Below are 13,150 nucleotides of genomic sequence, written 5' to 3'. Positions count from 1 at the left end.
CAACTCCACCGTCGCTGTCACGTGCCCTCCCACTACCAGGAAAATACGCAACTGACCTGCAGATGGGGAGGGGCACGTGGTCCCAGCTAGTAGCCCGGAAGTGCTGTTTGAGTGATGGTGGTCAGTGGGGAGACTGGCGGACTCCTGGCCTGAGAATGGAGGACACGACGTGTCCGCTGGGGTGTCTCGGTAAGCAGAGTCAGCACGTGGGCATTTGGAGGCGGCCATGTATTCTATCTTTATGAAAATAAAATAAAAAAATAAAAGAACCTCCAGTGGCAAAGGGTTTCCTTTCCCATTTCTTGTCTGCCAGACCACCAGCCAATGGCCGGGCACATTGGGCCAGTGTGGTGGTGGTGACAAGTTCCAGGGGACAGCGCAGGGGAATCGGGTCAGCAGGGGGTCACCCAGCAGGAAGACGGAAGAGCGAGGAGGGGACAAAGGGACGAGTGGCTGTGGAGCCCACAGGCTCCACCCCCGAGGCTGCAGGTGGTCACAGAATTTATCACCATGACCTTCAGAGGAGCCAGAGCTTGCTGACCTCTGTCCGGCTGGCATCTTGAGAGTCCTGCTCACACGGACAGGTGATGCATGGGCTGGAAGGATACTTGGTGCTCAGCTCCAGGACACGGCTGCAACCGTAGCCTGAGCCTTCGTGACCCTTACGAGTGTCAAGGCTTTCAGTGGGCCTTACACCTAAAGACATGCTCAAGCTGTCGGATTCAGTGTGGTGTTGTGGAAAATGGCTCTGGAAAGCCTGCTTCTAGGCCTAGCTCTACAGTGATTAGCTGTGCCCTCGGGTAAGTCGTCTTGCCTCTCTGGACTCCAGTGTTCTCACATATAGACACTCATCTGGGGGGCATATGGCGCTCTCCAGGATCTTTTTTTTTTTTTTTTTTTTTTTAAGATTTATTTGAGAGAGAGAGAGAGAGAGCAGGGGTGGGGCAGAGGGAGAGGGAAAGAATCCCAAGCAGAATCCCCAATGAGCATGGAGCCCCACATGGGGCTCGATCCCACGACCCCGAGATCATGACCTGAGCTGAAACCAAGAGTCGAATGCCCAACTGACGGAGCCACCCAGGCGCCCCTCTCCAGAATCTGTTCGTGTTCTAATATTCCACAGTTCTACCTTTTCCCACCTGAATAATGGTCAGAGCAGGTATCATTTACTGCTGGCTCGTTAGGTTCCAGGTTCTATGCCAGGTACAGATCAGGGGATGTCTCCTTTGGTCCTCACGAGCACCCTCTGCGGTAGGTGTTATTATTATTCCTATTACACAAAGGAGGGGACGGAGCATCCCAGAGGCTCACGGTGCTGGTGCTGGGGTTAGTCACCACGCTCGACTTTATACAGAGCCAGTCTGTTCTTGAGCTGCAAAGTGCTATTCATCTTACGGATTAAATTGCTTTTCTTATCATTTCCTTTCTCGTTACGTATTCTCCTGTGGGAAGCACATGAAAAGTCAAGAGCTGGATGCTCCCTGAGCCCTGGGGGGCCAGTCTGGCGCAAGTGCAAGCCCACTAGAGTGGAGCCCACGCGGCTGGAGTTCTCCGAATGGAACAAAGGCCCGAGGAGCAGGAGGGAGGCACAGATCCTACAACCAACCAATGTCTGCTTAGATGGAAGTTACTAATCTGGAGGCAGCAGGCTTGAGTGTGAGGCCGGCCACCTCCTGGGTGTCGTTCCTGGTCAAGTCCTGTGGCTTCTTTAGGCCTCTGTGCCTCATTTGTAAACCTTAGATAACAGATACAGTGTATTGAGAGGAATGTTCAGAAAAGCACTCTGTGAACCCTCCTGAATGTCACTCCTCCAGGCCTGAGTAGAGGGGTGGGCACAAGCACAGGATCTGACAAATCTTTGCTCTGGTTGTGGCCCAGGTGGGGCACCATGATTTTCTGGGTATTACCCACCTAACTTGTTTTACTGGAGAATATTAATCAAAGCCTAACTCGTCTTGGGGATAAAAAGGACCTCTGGAAATGCAGCGCAAGGCCAGAGCAGAAGTGGTCTGCTAGCAAACGCTACTGAAGAAGACATTACGAATCATATTGTGCATTCCCACTCAGATCTATCCACTTAAGGAACTGCACCCGGGGGGCCCCAGGACCCTGGACAGCAGTGTGATTCCACGCCTGGGTGCAGGAGTTGGGGCACTGCTTCCTTAATTCCCTGAAAATCCAAAGGAAAAGTACAAATGAATAACAAGGTGAAATGACATGAAAGCCCATTTCTTCCCTTTGAGAAGAGCTGCCCACCCCCCACGCCACTAGCTGATAATGGCCACCCCTCATCAAATATTTATCCCAGCCCTCGCAGTCCTCCATCCGCCTCCAGCATCGTGCCAGGGATGGAATTTGATTATTAAAAATGGTCAGGAGTGAGGCTGGCAGACTACAAAGTGCCTGGGATAGAAGGGGGGGTGGACATCAAAGCCCCATGTTCTTCCTTAAAGGTCGTCTCCGGAAGCAGGGGCCTTCTGTTAGGCAATAAAACTCGCAGGGTTTCAAGAAGGGGGCCCCTGTGTGCCTCCCAGCCTCTGGGGTGGCGCTTGTTCTTTTCTCTCCTCGCTGGTGGGCCAGAAGGGAGCTAAGCCCAAGCCCTGGGGCCAGAGGCCTGGCTCCAAGCCACGGGTTTATGAAAAGCAAGAGATACCCTGCCCCACTCAGACACATGACTGTCTTCACTTTTGAGGGGGGGGCCTGGCATTTCATTAGTGCCCTGTTTGAAGCCTGCCCTTTGCAAAGCAGAAAATGAAGAGAAGAAAGCAAGCATGGAAGTGGATTCAAACAATCTTCTGGTGTCTGGAGTTTCTGATGTCCCTTTGTGTGGCTTCACTTATTACAAGGGTGGAAGAGCCTGTCGGGCAAGAAACACACCTGGTGTTTATAGTTTAATGGAACCCAGGGACCAATTAACCACACCGAGCACCAACGGGCAAAGCATTTCTTAAAGGAAGAGGGAACTCTTATATTATTGCTTCTTTTTTCCCCATTTCCCCAAATAAAAGACAAATGCTATGTCAACAGTTTCTCAAGAGCGATCCTTTATTTTCTGAAAGTCCTAACACTGACCCATTTATCACAACATGACGGATGTCCCAGTCCACAAACAATATCCTTTTCTCTCTCGCAAATCCTTGGAGCCCCGAGAGGCTGCAGCCTGGTCCGGACAGTGGCATCAAAACCTGCCCTCCACGCCCAGCAGCCGCACCACGGCCTCCTGCACGGCCTCGTGCACGCGCCCGACCTCTCTCTGGGACAGGGTCCGCTCCATGTGGCGGTAGGTGATGCGGTAGCAGTGGCTGGTCTTGTGCGTCCTGGAGAATGGAAGAGAAAGGCAGGTGAGTGAGGGACAGGCGTGCCCACCGCCTACAGGAGCCGTGCTGCTGGCTCCAACCAGCTCAACCCCAGTGGAGAGCTGAGGATGGGATCCAGGCGGGACAGGGACATCGCTCGCACTAACGGCCTCTTACGGGCTTCGGGAGGTGGTGTTAGGGGAACCCTGACTTGGATAATCAGGACTGCTGCTTCCCATTGGCCCAGAGGCATTCAAGTCCCCCGGGAAGGGCGTTTCTTGAGTCTGATTTTCCCGGGGCCAAGCCCTGGAGATCGTGGTCCAGCAGGTGGGACGTGGGTTCTGGGCTTCTGGGCTTTTTGTTGGCTCCCCAGGGGACTCTGATAAGCAGAGAGGGTTAGGAACCAAGGCCAGTAGGCCTCCACCTTTCTCACAGCACAGAAAACAATCACAGGTGGAAGGCACACTGGGGTCCCAAGGCTGGGACTGGCCCCACGGGCTCTAGCCGTCTAGAAGGCTGAGAGGTATCACTCTCTTCGCACCCCTATAGGCCATGGAAAGCATACAGACAATTGTGCCATACGGACATGCTTCCAAGGTCCAGGTAGTGGGGCCTTTTGCAGAACTGGGTCTTCACAGAGACATGTGACAAGTCCCAACACTGCAGCGCCCAGGACAGATGCTCCACGCACATGCTTCAAGACGCTTTCTCCACCGGCGCACCTCTGTGCTGCAGATACACCAGATGGCCTCACGGTGCTGCTGGAAGGGCAAGGCCCACCCTGCTGGGGTCCTTAAGAAACTGTCCACTGCAGAGGTACAGCGCAACTGCGCCCTCCTGCCCTGGGCCTCCTGCGGCTGCTGGAAGCCCCCACCCGGCCTCCCCCGGGTGCAGAAGACAGGCTTTTCTTTCAACCGGACGCCAGTAAGAAAGGATGCTGCAACATCCTAAGTTTCTGAGAGATGGAAGGTTCTGGAGGAGGAGAAATGAGTTAAGGAGGGAGAAAGAGGGCGGAGGAATTGTAGATGTCTGAAGATGAGGCAAACATTTACGAGAACAAGTATGGCCTCGCGATCGGGGGGCCCAGGTTGTCAGTGACCTGGAGACAGTGCAAGGATGTGATGGTTTCCTGTGTGTGTGTGCGGGCGCTGGGGGCACGCACTGCAGAAGACCGCCTCTGCCCGCCCTCCTGAGTCCCTGTCCGAGCGAGGGACACAGAGGCCCCTTACGAGGTGAGCAGCTCAGGGTCCTAGCGCTGGCTCCTGCATCTCTGGGCCACGACACACCTTTCCTGGGTCTCCGTTCCTTCTCTGTTGAAAGAGCTAACAGCAGCGCCTACTCCACCAAGCTTTCCAAACTGTTGCAGAGACCTATTTAGAAAGTGACAGGGCTCTGCACATTATGAAGTGCTATACAAGTGTGAGGCCAGAGTATCCTTGTGGCAACTGTTAGTACATTTTCTCGTTGGTTTCCTCTGGCATCTCTTACTCAGCTGAAGAGCTGGTAATATGGCCACTCGACAAGTTGAGATTTCCAACCCAAAATGAAAAATTTATCATCTTGTTTCTGCGTGCTTCAGAGAAGGCCCCTGTCAGGATTCCTGGGATTCAAACAGCTTTTATAAAACATTTCGATGAGTGAGGTGTAAATGAATCATAAACATATGGATTAATTTTATAAATTGAGAGAAATAAAATTGGCAGAATATTTGGTGATAATTCAGTAGATTCAACTGAAAATCAACCAGCTTTGCCTTTTCCTACCATCACTGGTGAGAGAGAGAAGACTTACTTTTATTTGTTTTCTAGGAAATCCTTTTTTTTTTTTTTTAAGATTTAATTTATTTATTTGAGAGAGAGCGAGCGTGCACACACGCGAGCCGCGGGAGAAGCAGAAGGAGAGCGACAAGTGGGCTCTTTGCTGAGTGTGGAGCCTGACGTGGGGCTCGATTCCATGACCCTGAGATCATGACTGGAGCTGAAATCAAGAGTCAGATGCTCAACCGACTGAGCTGCCCAGGTGGCCCACTGTTTTTAAGGGACTTCTTTTTGGAGCTTTTAGTTGCTGGGACACACTCCTGTCCTCCTTTCGCTTGCTGGAGAACTGGAAGAAGTGGCACTGCCGTTGGTCATGAGTCTCCTCGTCCTTGAGGAGCGGGCTCTCCACAAGAACCACGGAGTTACAGAGCTGAAGGATCTTGTGGCTTATCACTGAGTAGGTATGAAGATGGATTCCTCCAAAGGAGGGATGCCCTCAGTGCCCAACTCCAAATATGCAAATTAGAGCTCTTGTGATTCTTTTATACCACCCAATGTGGGCCTTTTTAGTCAAAAAGCTTCTCAATCTTGTATCTGCCATGACCTTCACTGTCGCTCAATACACCAGCAGCAAACATTTCTGTAGTGAGTCCTGCACACCGGGCATCATTCGAAGCCCTTTGCAGGCGTTCACTCCTGTAAGCATCCAAACCCCACGGAGTACATAGCATTACTGTCCTGGTTATACAAATGAGGAAACTGAGGCACGGAGCGCAAAGGAACGCGCCCAAGTTGAAACAGCTACTAACTGGCAGGACTGGATCTGAAACCAGGCAATCTGATGGGAATGTAGATGGTGCAGCCACTGTGGAAACAGTGTGGTGGGTCCTCAAAGAGTTAAACAGAGAATTATCCTATGACCCAGCCACTCCACTGCTAGGCATATACCCAAAAGAACTGAAAGCAGGTGTTCAAACACACACTTATATGAGAATTTTCACAGCAGCTCCATTTACAACAGCCAAACAGGATATGGCCATCAGGGGGATGAAGGGATAAACAAAATATGGTATATCCACACCATGGAGTATTATTCAGTCATTAAAGGAATGAAGTACTGACACCTGCTACAATGTGGATGAACCCCAAAAGCAGGCTGAGTGAAAGAAGCCAGACACAACAGATCATGTACTGCATCATTTCATCCACACGAAACATCCAGAAGAGGGCAATTCATACAGATAGAAAGCAGATAGGTGGTTTCCAGAGGGTCGGGGAAGGGGGTATGGGTAGAAACTGCTTAATAAATTAATAAAGGGGCCTGGGAGGCTAGAAGGGAGAGCCTTTCCACCGAATGTCAATTACAGGAAGAACTGCCAACCACAGACTCCAAGAGAAGTGTCCGTTACAGACCCCACCAGAAGAGTCTCAACAGGAGAGTCATCAGTTACAGCCCCCCACGGGGAAGGATGTACGTCACACCTCCTTCAAGAGATCCACCACCCGTGCAACTCAGCCAGTGAGAAACCGTCATCACCCCGACTCCTGCTTCTCTCCGATGGACTTCTGTCCAAAGCGACCCCTCTCAACCTCCTCCTTCTCCATAAAATCATTTTCTTCTCTTTTGTTCGTGGGATTTGCCTATGGTTGTGCCATAGCTGGCTTGTTCCAGACTGTAACTCTCTGTTATTCCCAAATAAACACGCTGTTTGCTGGGCAGATCACCGGCCGTTTTAAGGAGAACAGTGGGTACGAGGTTTCTTCTGGGGTGAAGGAAATGCTCTGGAACTAGGTAGCTAGTATGGTTGCCCAACACTGAGAACGTGCTAAATGCCACTGAACCGCCCACTTTAAAAATGGTTAATTTTTACCTCGTTACAAACACACACAAACTAGGCAGTTTGGTTTCAGAGCCCAAGTATTAAGTAGCAAGCCTCAGCACTCCAGCACGCTCCTCCTCTCTTCCTGTCCCACCTCCAGCCTCTTCCTTCTACCCCCAACTTCCCCTAAGAAGTGACAGGGCTTGCAAGCTACTGAGAAGGGCAATGTCTGTAATCCTCCTGCTCAAGGAAGAGACGGAGTAAGCCCATGTTCCTTTCTAGCTCCGCCCTGTGACTAACAGAGAGCACAAGGCCACACGTGAGGTATAACTGTGACACGGAGTGGGAAGCCCCGGGACAGGGATGCTTTTCAATAAAGGCCTTTCCTACTTAAGGGGCCATTAAAAAGGCAGGCTGCAAAGCCAAGCAGCTGTGGGGAATAAGAGAGCTGCGGGGAGAGCATGGGATGGGGGGGGTGTGTGTGCAGCCGCAGCTCTTGTCCCCCCCCCCCCCCAGACTCACAGGGGCACAACCTTCAGGACAAGAAACCTTCCCTGGAGGAGAGAAGAGACTACATTGACAATTGTGGTTTTCAAGGTAAACAAAATTTCTCTTATGTACTTGGCTTCTATTCATCGGCAAAATAAACGAGAAGACCCATTACTGAGTTTGAGAGGGCAAATCTCACTATAGTGAGTTTGAAGAAAGAGCCTAAACATTTCTTTTGGTGTTGGAATTTCATTGCATTGGATATTGGCTAAAACGAGTAGGTCACTGGCTGGAGCTTGAATTTTTAACAGAGATTTAGAACATTTGAGTTTCAAGTGTTTATCACTGGTCTACTCATAGATTCCTTTAGTCTTTCCACAAATAGCATGTTCCAGGCACTGAGCTGCACAGAGATAAGCAAGTGAGGAGAACCCCGACCCAACCAGCTTACATCTGGGGACCAGTGGTCCTCCAAGGTCCTGCAGCCACCAGGGAGGAGCCCGAGCGGAGGACCATTCCCCTCATGGCCGTGATGGGGCTGGTGCTTGCTGTGACATCAGCCATGCTGCACTCCCACCACACATCCTCCTTCAGCAAACGATTCTTCCCTCCGGTGCTTCCCTATGAGCATTTCTGTGGTGAACACACAGGCGTGGGAGGCAGGAGACCTAGTTCCCAGTCCAAGCCCCAGCGATGTCTGTGTGGTCTCCCCAGCGAGAGGGCCAGATTGAATGGGCCCAAAGCTCCTTCAGGCTCTAACATTCCAAGAGTTAGTGCAGAGGACAGATGAGTTTCTAGAGTAAATGCACATGTGGAGGAAATGAGCCAGCCAGCCAGCAGCATTTGCGAGCCTGCATGGAATGAAAGAGCAGGGGGCCCTGATCTGGGGCAATTTCCAGACAGGCTAATGCATGGACATAAGATGCATTAGTGATATTAATGATCAAAGCAAGAGGGAAGGGAGTTGGCTTAATGGGGTTGGGTTACGGCTTGAGAGAGCCCACTGAGAAAGTCTTCCCGTAGAAGGTAGACCTCGAGTTGTAATAGACACTCTGGACACCTTTTAGCCTCTCTCCACAAACTACCCTTCCCCCCACCCCACCCCATACTCTCCAAAACTAAGAGGTTTGCCTTTCTCATTCTCAGAACGGTAGGTCCCTGGTAGGCCATTCGGAGCGGGGGCCTCCCCCTAGTTCCTAGCTAGCCAGCATCAGAGTTGCCTCTCACTGCTGCTTGCTGCTGTGGTTACGATTTCTTCCCAGAGGGATTTCTGTTCCTGGGAGTCAGTCACAAGAAACCAAACCAGATGGTTCCTCTGACAGTTACTGCCTTGGGAAAGACAACTCCAATCCAGGCCTCGATGGAAGGAGAGTCAGAGCCAGGGAAAAAGGAACTTGCTGGGTGCAGCTTGAGTAGAGTTGCTTTCAAACCTGCCTTCCCCAACCCCCGCCCAGCTCCCAGTCATCTCGTGTGTTGGCAACTTAAGAGCTCCTCAGAGACACACATTTTGCAGGCAAGAAATGCTTTTTCACATCAAACACTTGTCAGGTCCTCAGGGAAGTTTCAAAGCACCCCCAGGGTTTTATTCCCATCAATCCCTGTAACTTCTCCTGGTACTTCCCAATGAGTGTCTCATGCCAAGCTCCGCAGGAGGAAGAAGTTCACGCTCGTGCCTCCTGGGGAGTGGAGCCAATGTTCTTGGTTTCTACATGCATGCATATACGAAAATAATTGCTTTGGGGAAATCACTGAATAAAATCTCTTATGGAGAGGCACAAGATAGAGACTAACCAGTGCCATGAGTTCTCCACTAGAGGATCTTGGGCCGGTTCTTAATCTCTGATCCAGGTTCTCATTCCAAGATACAGATAATGAACTTATAGGGTTTTTTAAAGAAACTGCATGAAAATAATACATGTTAAGTGTTTAGCATAGTTTAGGCTTATAGTTACCAATTAGTATTATTATTTATGTACCTAAAGATTATAGAGTCTCTACTTCGGGCCTCACGGAAAGATCTGAATGACCTAAGATGAATTATCGGAGCTTCAACTCCCCATTTGTAAAAATGGGTCCCTACTACGATACCTACAACACGAAGGAAACTTGAGGGCATCATATTAAGTGAAATAAGCCAGACACAAAAGGTCAAACACAGAATTCCACTTATATAAGGTCCCTAGAGTTGTGAAACGCACAGAGAGAGAAAGTGGAAGGGTGGTTGCCAGGGACTAGGGGAGGGGGAAGGAGGAGTTAGTGTTGAATGGGGATAGAGAGTTTGGGTCTGGGAAGATGAGAAAGACCTGGAGATGGATGGTGGGGATGGTTGCACAACAGTGTGAATGTGCCTAATGCCACAGAACCATACACTTAAAAATGGTGAAAAAGGTCAATTTTATGTATATTTTATTAAAATAAAAAAATTTGAGGAGGGTTGGCCCAAATAACCTAGTTGACTATTACTAGAAATGGAGGTTGGGAACTCACATTTATATTAAAAACAAATAAAAGACAAGAACAAGCCCCCTCCACGCCCCCAATTGTTGCTATCTATCCATGTGGCAGGACTGTTGGCAAGGGTATAACGTGGTTGGTCTCCATCCTCCCCAAATGGCTCATTTTGATTTCGTTAACCTAGTTACTAAGCTGCCCTGCATTTTACACAAATGAATTTTTATGATATCCTGCTCATAAAGCTATAACAAGGTTTGACCACACTTGAACAATTTGAACAATTCTCTTCAACTATTCCATGATTTTCCAAGCCATCCTCATACACTTCTAACAAACTTGGAGTAATGGCTCATTTTGCACAGATTTCCAAAGCTCTGTGCTTTTTGGTTGTGTGGAAAATTTGGAAGAGGTTTTATTTTTCTCCCTGGCTTAGTCTGCCAAGCCAAAGTCAACAGAGCTAACTTTAACTCTCTACTGTTACATGGCAGCTTCCCAAACGTGTTGACACTTTGGTGGATGAGTCAGTTACAAAACAGAAGATTTGTGGTAGGTGAAGTGCTACATTTCCAACTCAATCAATTGATCAGCAATTATTTATCCTGTGCTGAGGTAGACATTGTGGGAGATACAAAATACAAATTGCTTGATCTATACACAAATATTCATGGAGTGGCTTTTCTATGCACAACTCAGTGGCAGTGTTAGAGGGAAGAAGTATCCCAAAATAATACGAAAAGAAGGATTAGGCTAGGTTACCATCTACTTGGGGCTTAAGACATTTATACATGAAAAGATACCAACAGGACAAAGCTATTCATGCTAAATGTTAAATGAATGACATGGACTGTAAATGACTTAGCAGTGAGAAAGATTGGCAGGGGAGATGAGATTAGATTTAGATCTTAAAGTATGATTAGGATTATTGCAGGTGAAGGCCAAGGGGTACATCTAGCTGGCAAAATGACACGAGTACTGGCGGGGGGCCATTCATTATATCTTTTTCCTCTTTCATTTCAACGTGGAGTTGCTGAGTGTATGTTGCAGGGATAAATGGTCCAGTGAAGAGCTGTCTGGAGGATTCATCATCTGCTGGGAGAAGGCTGCAATCACAGCTGGAAACCAGCTTTGGTCACAGCATGTACAGGAAGTGATTGACCCTGTACGAGGGAAGGGTCATTTCTGCAAAGGCACGGACAGAAGCATGGACATGCATGGACAGATTGAGGAGAGGCGAGTGCTTCAGAGTGGCTGGTCTGGGTCTACACCCTTCTCCAGTACAGGACTGGTAGGGGAGGAGGCTGCAGGGTGGGTGGGGATTATAGATGAGGGCCTTATATTCCTGGTTCAGAAGCCTCAAAAGAAAATGCATCATTAAGCAATCAACCAAAACAATAGAGTCCAGGGTCACGTATCTACAATATCTTATGACTGCTCTGGGCAGTTTTATTGCCTCTAGAGTCTGGCCCTCGGTGAACTCCAGATCTCACTCCGCCCAAACAATAGAGGATTACTCAGATATTATGGTTTACCATATCATTGATCTGATAGTAACAGCCACCTAACCAAGGGTATGCTATAGATCTATCCTCAATTCCATTATTGTAAGTAGAATTACCCATAACTGTGTTATGTTGTATAGCTTATATTTCTTTAGTGAGTAATGGATGAAATGTGCTAATTACTTTAAGAAAGACTCAGTGTCTAACTATGAAGGAAGTATTAGGAAAGAGAAACTTATATACATTTCCAATGACTTACAGTTATTTTACAAATGTTTTCGAGGAGGGACTCTCTGGGTCTAATAGTACGATGTCTTGACAAATAGTGAGTGGGAGGTTGAGGGAGAGAGTGACAAAACAGAGACTTGGCTGTTAGGATGAGCTTCTTCTATCCATAGTATTCTAGGCTGGAATACAGCAGTGATATCTTGGTTAAGGATTCATCGTACAAGCAATGTGTTTTATGGAATCACAGAATCCAAGACATGGGACCGTAAAGATTTTCTGGCCCATGCTTGAGCTCTTTCAACAAAGCCTTATGTTGGATTACTTCTGGGGCTGCCCATTTCAGGTTTCCCCACTGCAGTCTGAGAGGGAGATTCCCTTTACACTGAGCTGACTAGTGCTTCCTATGTTTCTCCTCATTGGTCCTAGATTCTGCCCCACAACAGCCCTGGCGGGGGACTCCCAGGACTACTGGTAGTCAGAGTTGGAGGCAGCACATATAATGCTGAGCATCACTGTCTCTGAGATTAAATGTCTGTCTATGCATCTGTCCATCCATCCATCCATCCATCCATTCATCCATGCATCCAACAAATGAAGTGAATATCCAATATATGTCATGTATTTTGCCAGGTATTAAGGACCTAATGGTGGAATAAAACAAAACAAAACAGACCTGACCTCATGAAGCTCACAGGGATATAGGCATTAATCAAAGAATTATAAAGAAATATAAACTGCAACTACCGTATTGGGCTTGAAGAAGAGGTACATAGAGCCATGAGGCTACATAAAGGGGCAATTAACTTAAAGGGGCAGGTCAGAGAAGGTGCCCTGTGCAAGTGTCAGTGAGCAACTCAGAAGTTGCTGGAATGTTTGTGTACTACTTTATAGTTATACCACAGTTAATGGACATCCCTCAGGGATTTATTTTTACCATCGAGAGGAGGACATGACTATCCCAGACCATCTATTCCCCTGAAGAGCTAACATGAGGAAACCACACCGACAGATACGTATCCTAGAACCTGTAACACCTATATGAAAACTATGTTTAAATTCCAAATATTGATAAAATTAAAGAAAGCTCTGGGCTTTGCCATCAGACAGTCTTTGTAAAATTGAAGATACTTTGTTACTAATAAAAGTAGCAACAATAAGAAAAATTAACAATTATAAAGTGATGCAGCTTCCAGAGCCTTGGACCCACGCGGCCTTACTGGTTGAGACCCACACGGCAATCCTGAGAGGTGGACACTGTCACTTCCTTCTGCAGAGCCAGGCACAGGCCCAGAGAGAAGCAGCGACTTAGTGAAGGCCACAGCTAGAATATGTGGGGACTTGCTTCCTTTTCATTCAAGTCTGCTCATCCTTTTGTTGTAGGCACACTCTGTTCAGCCTGTTAATGTCTGCTGCAGGCACCATTAACTTTATTTTTAAGATTTATTTATTTATTTGAGAGAGAGAGAAAGAAAGAGAGACACTGCACGAGTGGGGGGGAGGGGCAGAGGGAGAGGGACAGAGAGAATCACAAGCTGACTCTGCACTGAGTGCAGAGCCCGATGCGGAGCTCAATCTCACAACTCTGAGATCAAGACTGAGCCGAAACC

General features: G+C 48.4%; 1 protein-coding gene across 20 annotated transcripts in view; it reads right to left on the bottom strand.

The window, feature by feature from the left end:
- Positions 1-3,015: 3,015 nt before the first annotated feature.
- Positions 3,016-13,150, bottom strand: part of FARS2 (phenylalanyl-tRNA synthetase 2, mitochondrial) — a 548,888-nt gene continuing 538,753 nt past the window's right edge. For all 20 annotated transcript variants that reach the window (XM_078055663.1, XM_078055649.1, XM_078055657.1 and 17 more), the window contains one exon: positions 3,016-3,317. In XM_078055663.1, the coding sequence (XP_077911789.1) occupies positions 3,179-3,317 (139 nt within the window). In that variant the 3' untranslated portion in view covers positions 3,016-3,178. The remainder of the gene's footprint in view (positions 3,318-13,150) is intronic.

This window comes from Halichoerus grypus, chromosome 9 (genome assembly GCF_964656455.1).
Source record: "Halichoerus grypus chromosome 9, mHalGry1.hap1.1, whole genome shotgun sequence".
Taxonomy (NCBI): Eukaryota; Metazoa; Chordata; class Mammalia; order Carnivora; family Phocidae; genus Halichoerus; species Halichoerus grypus.
This window is presented reverse-complemented; position numbering and strand designations above follow the sequence as displayed.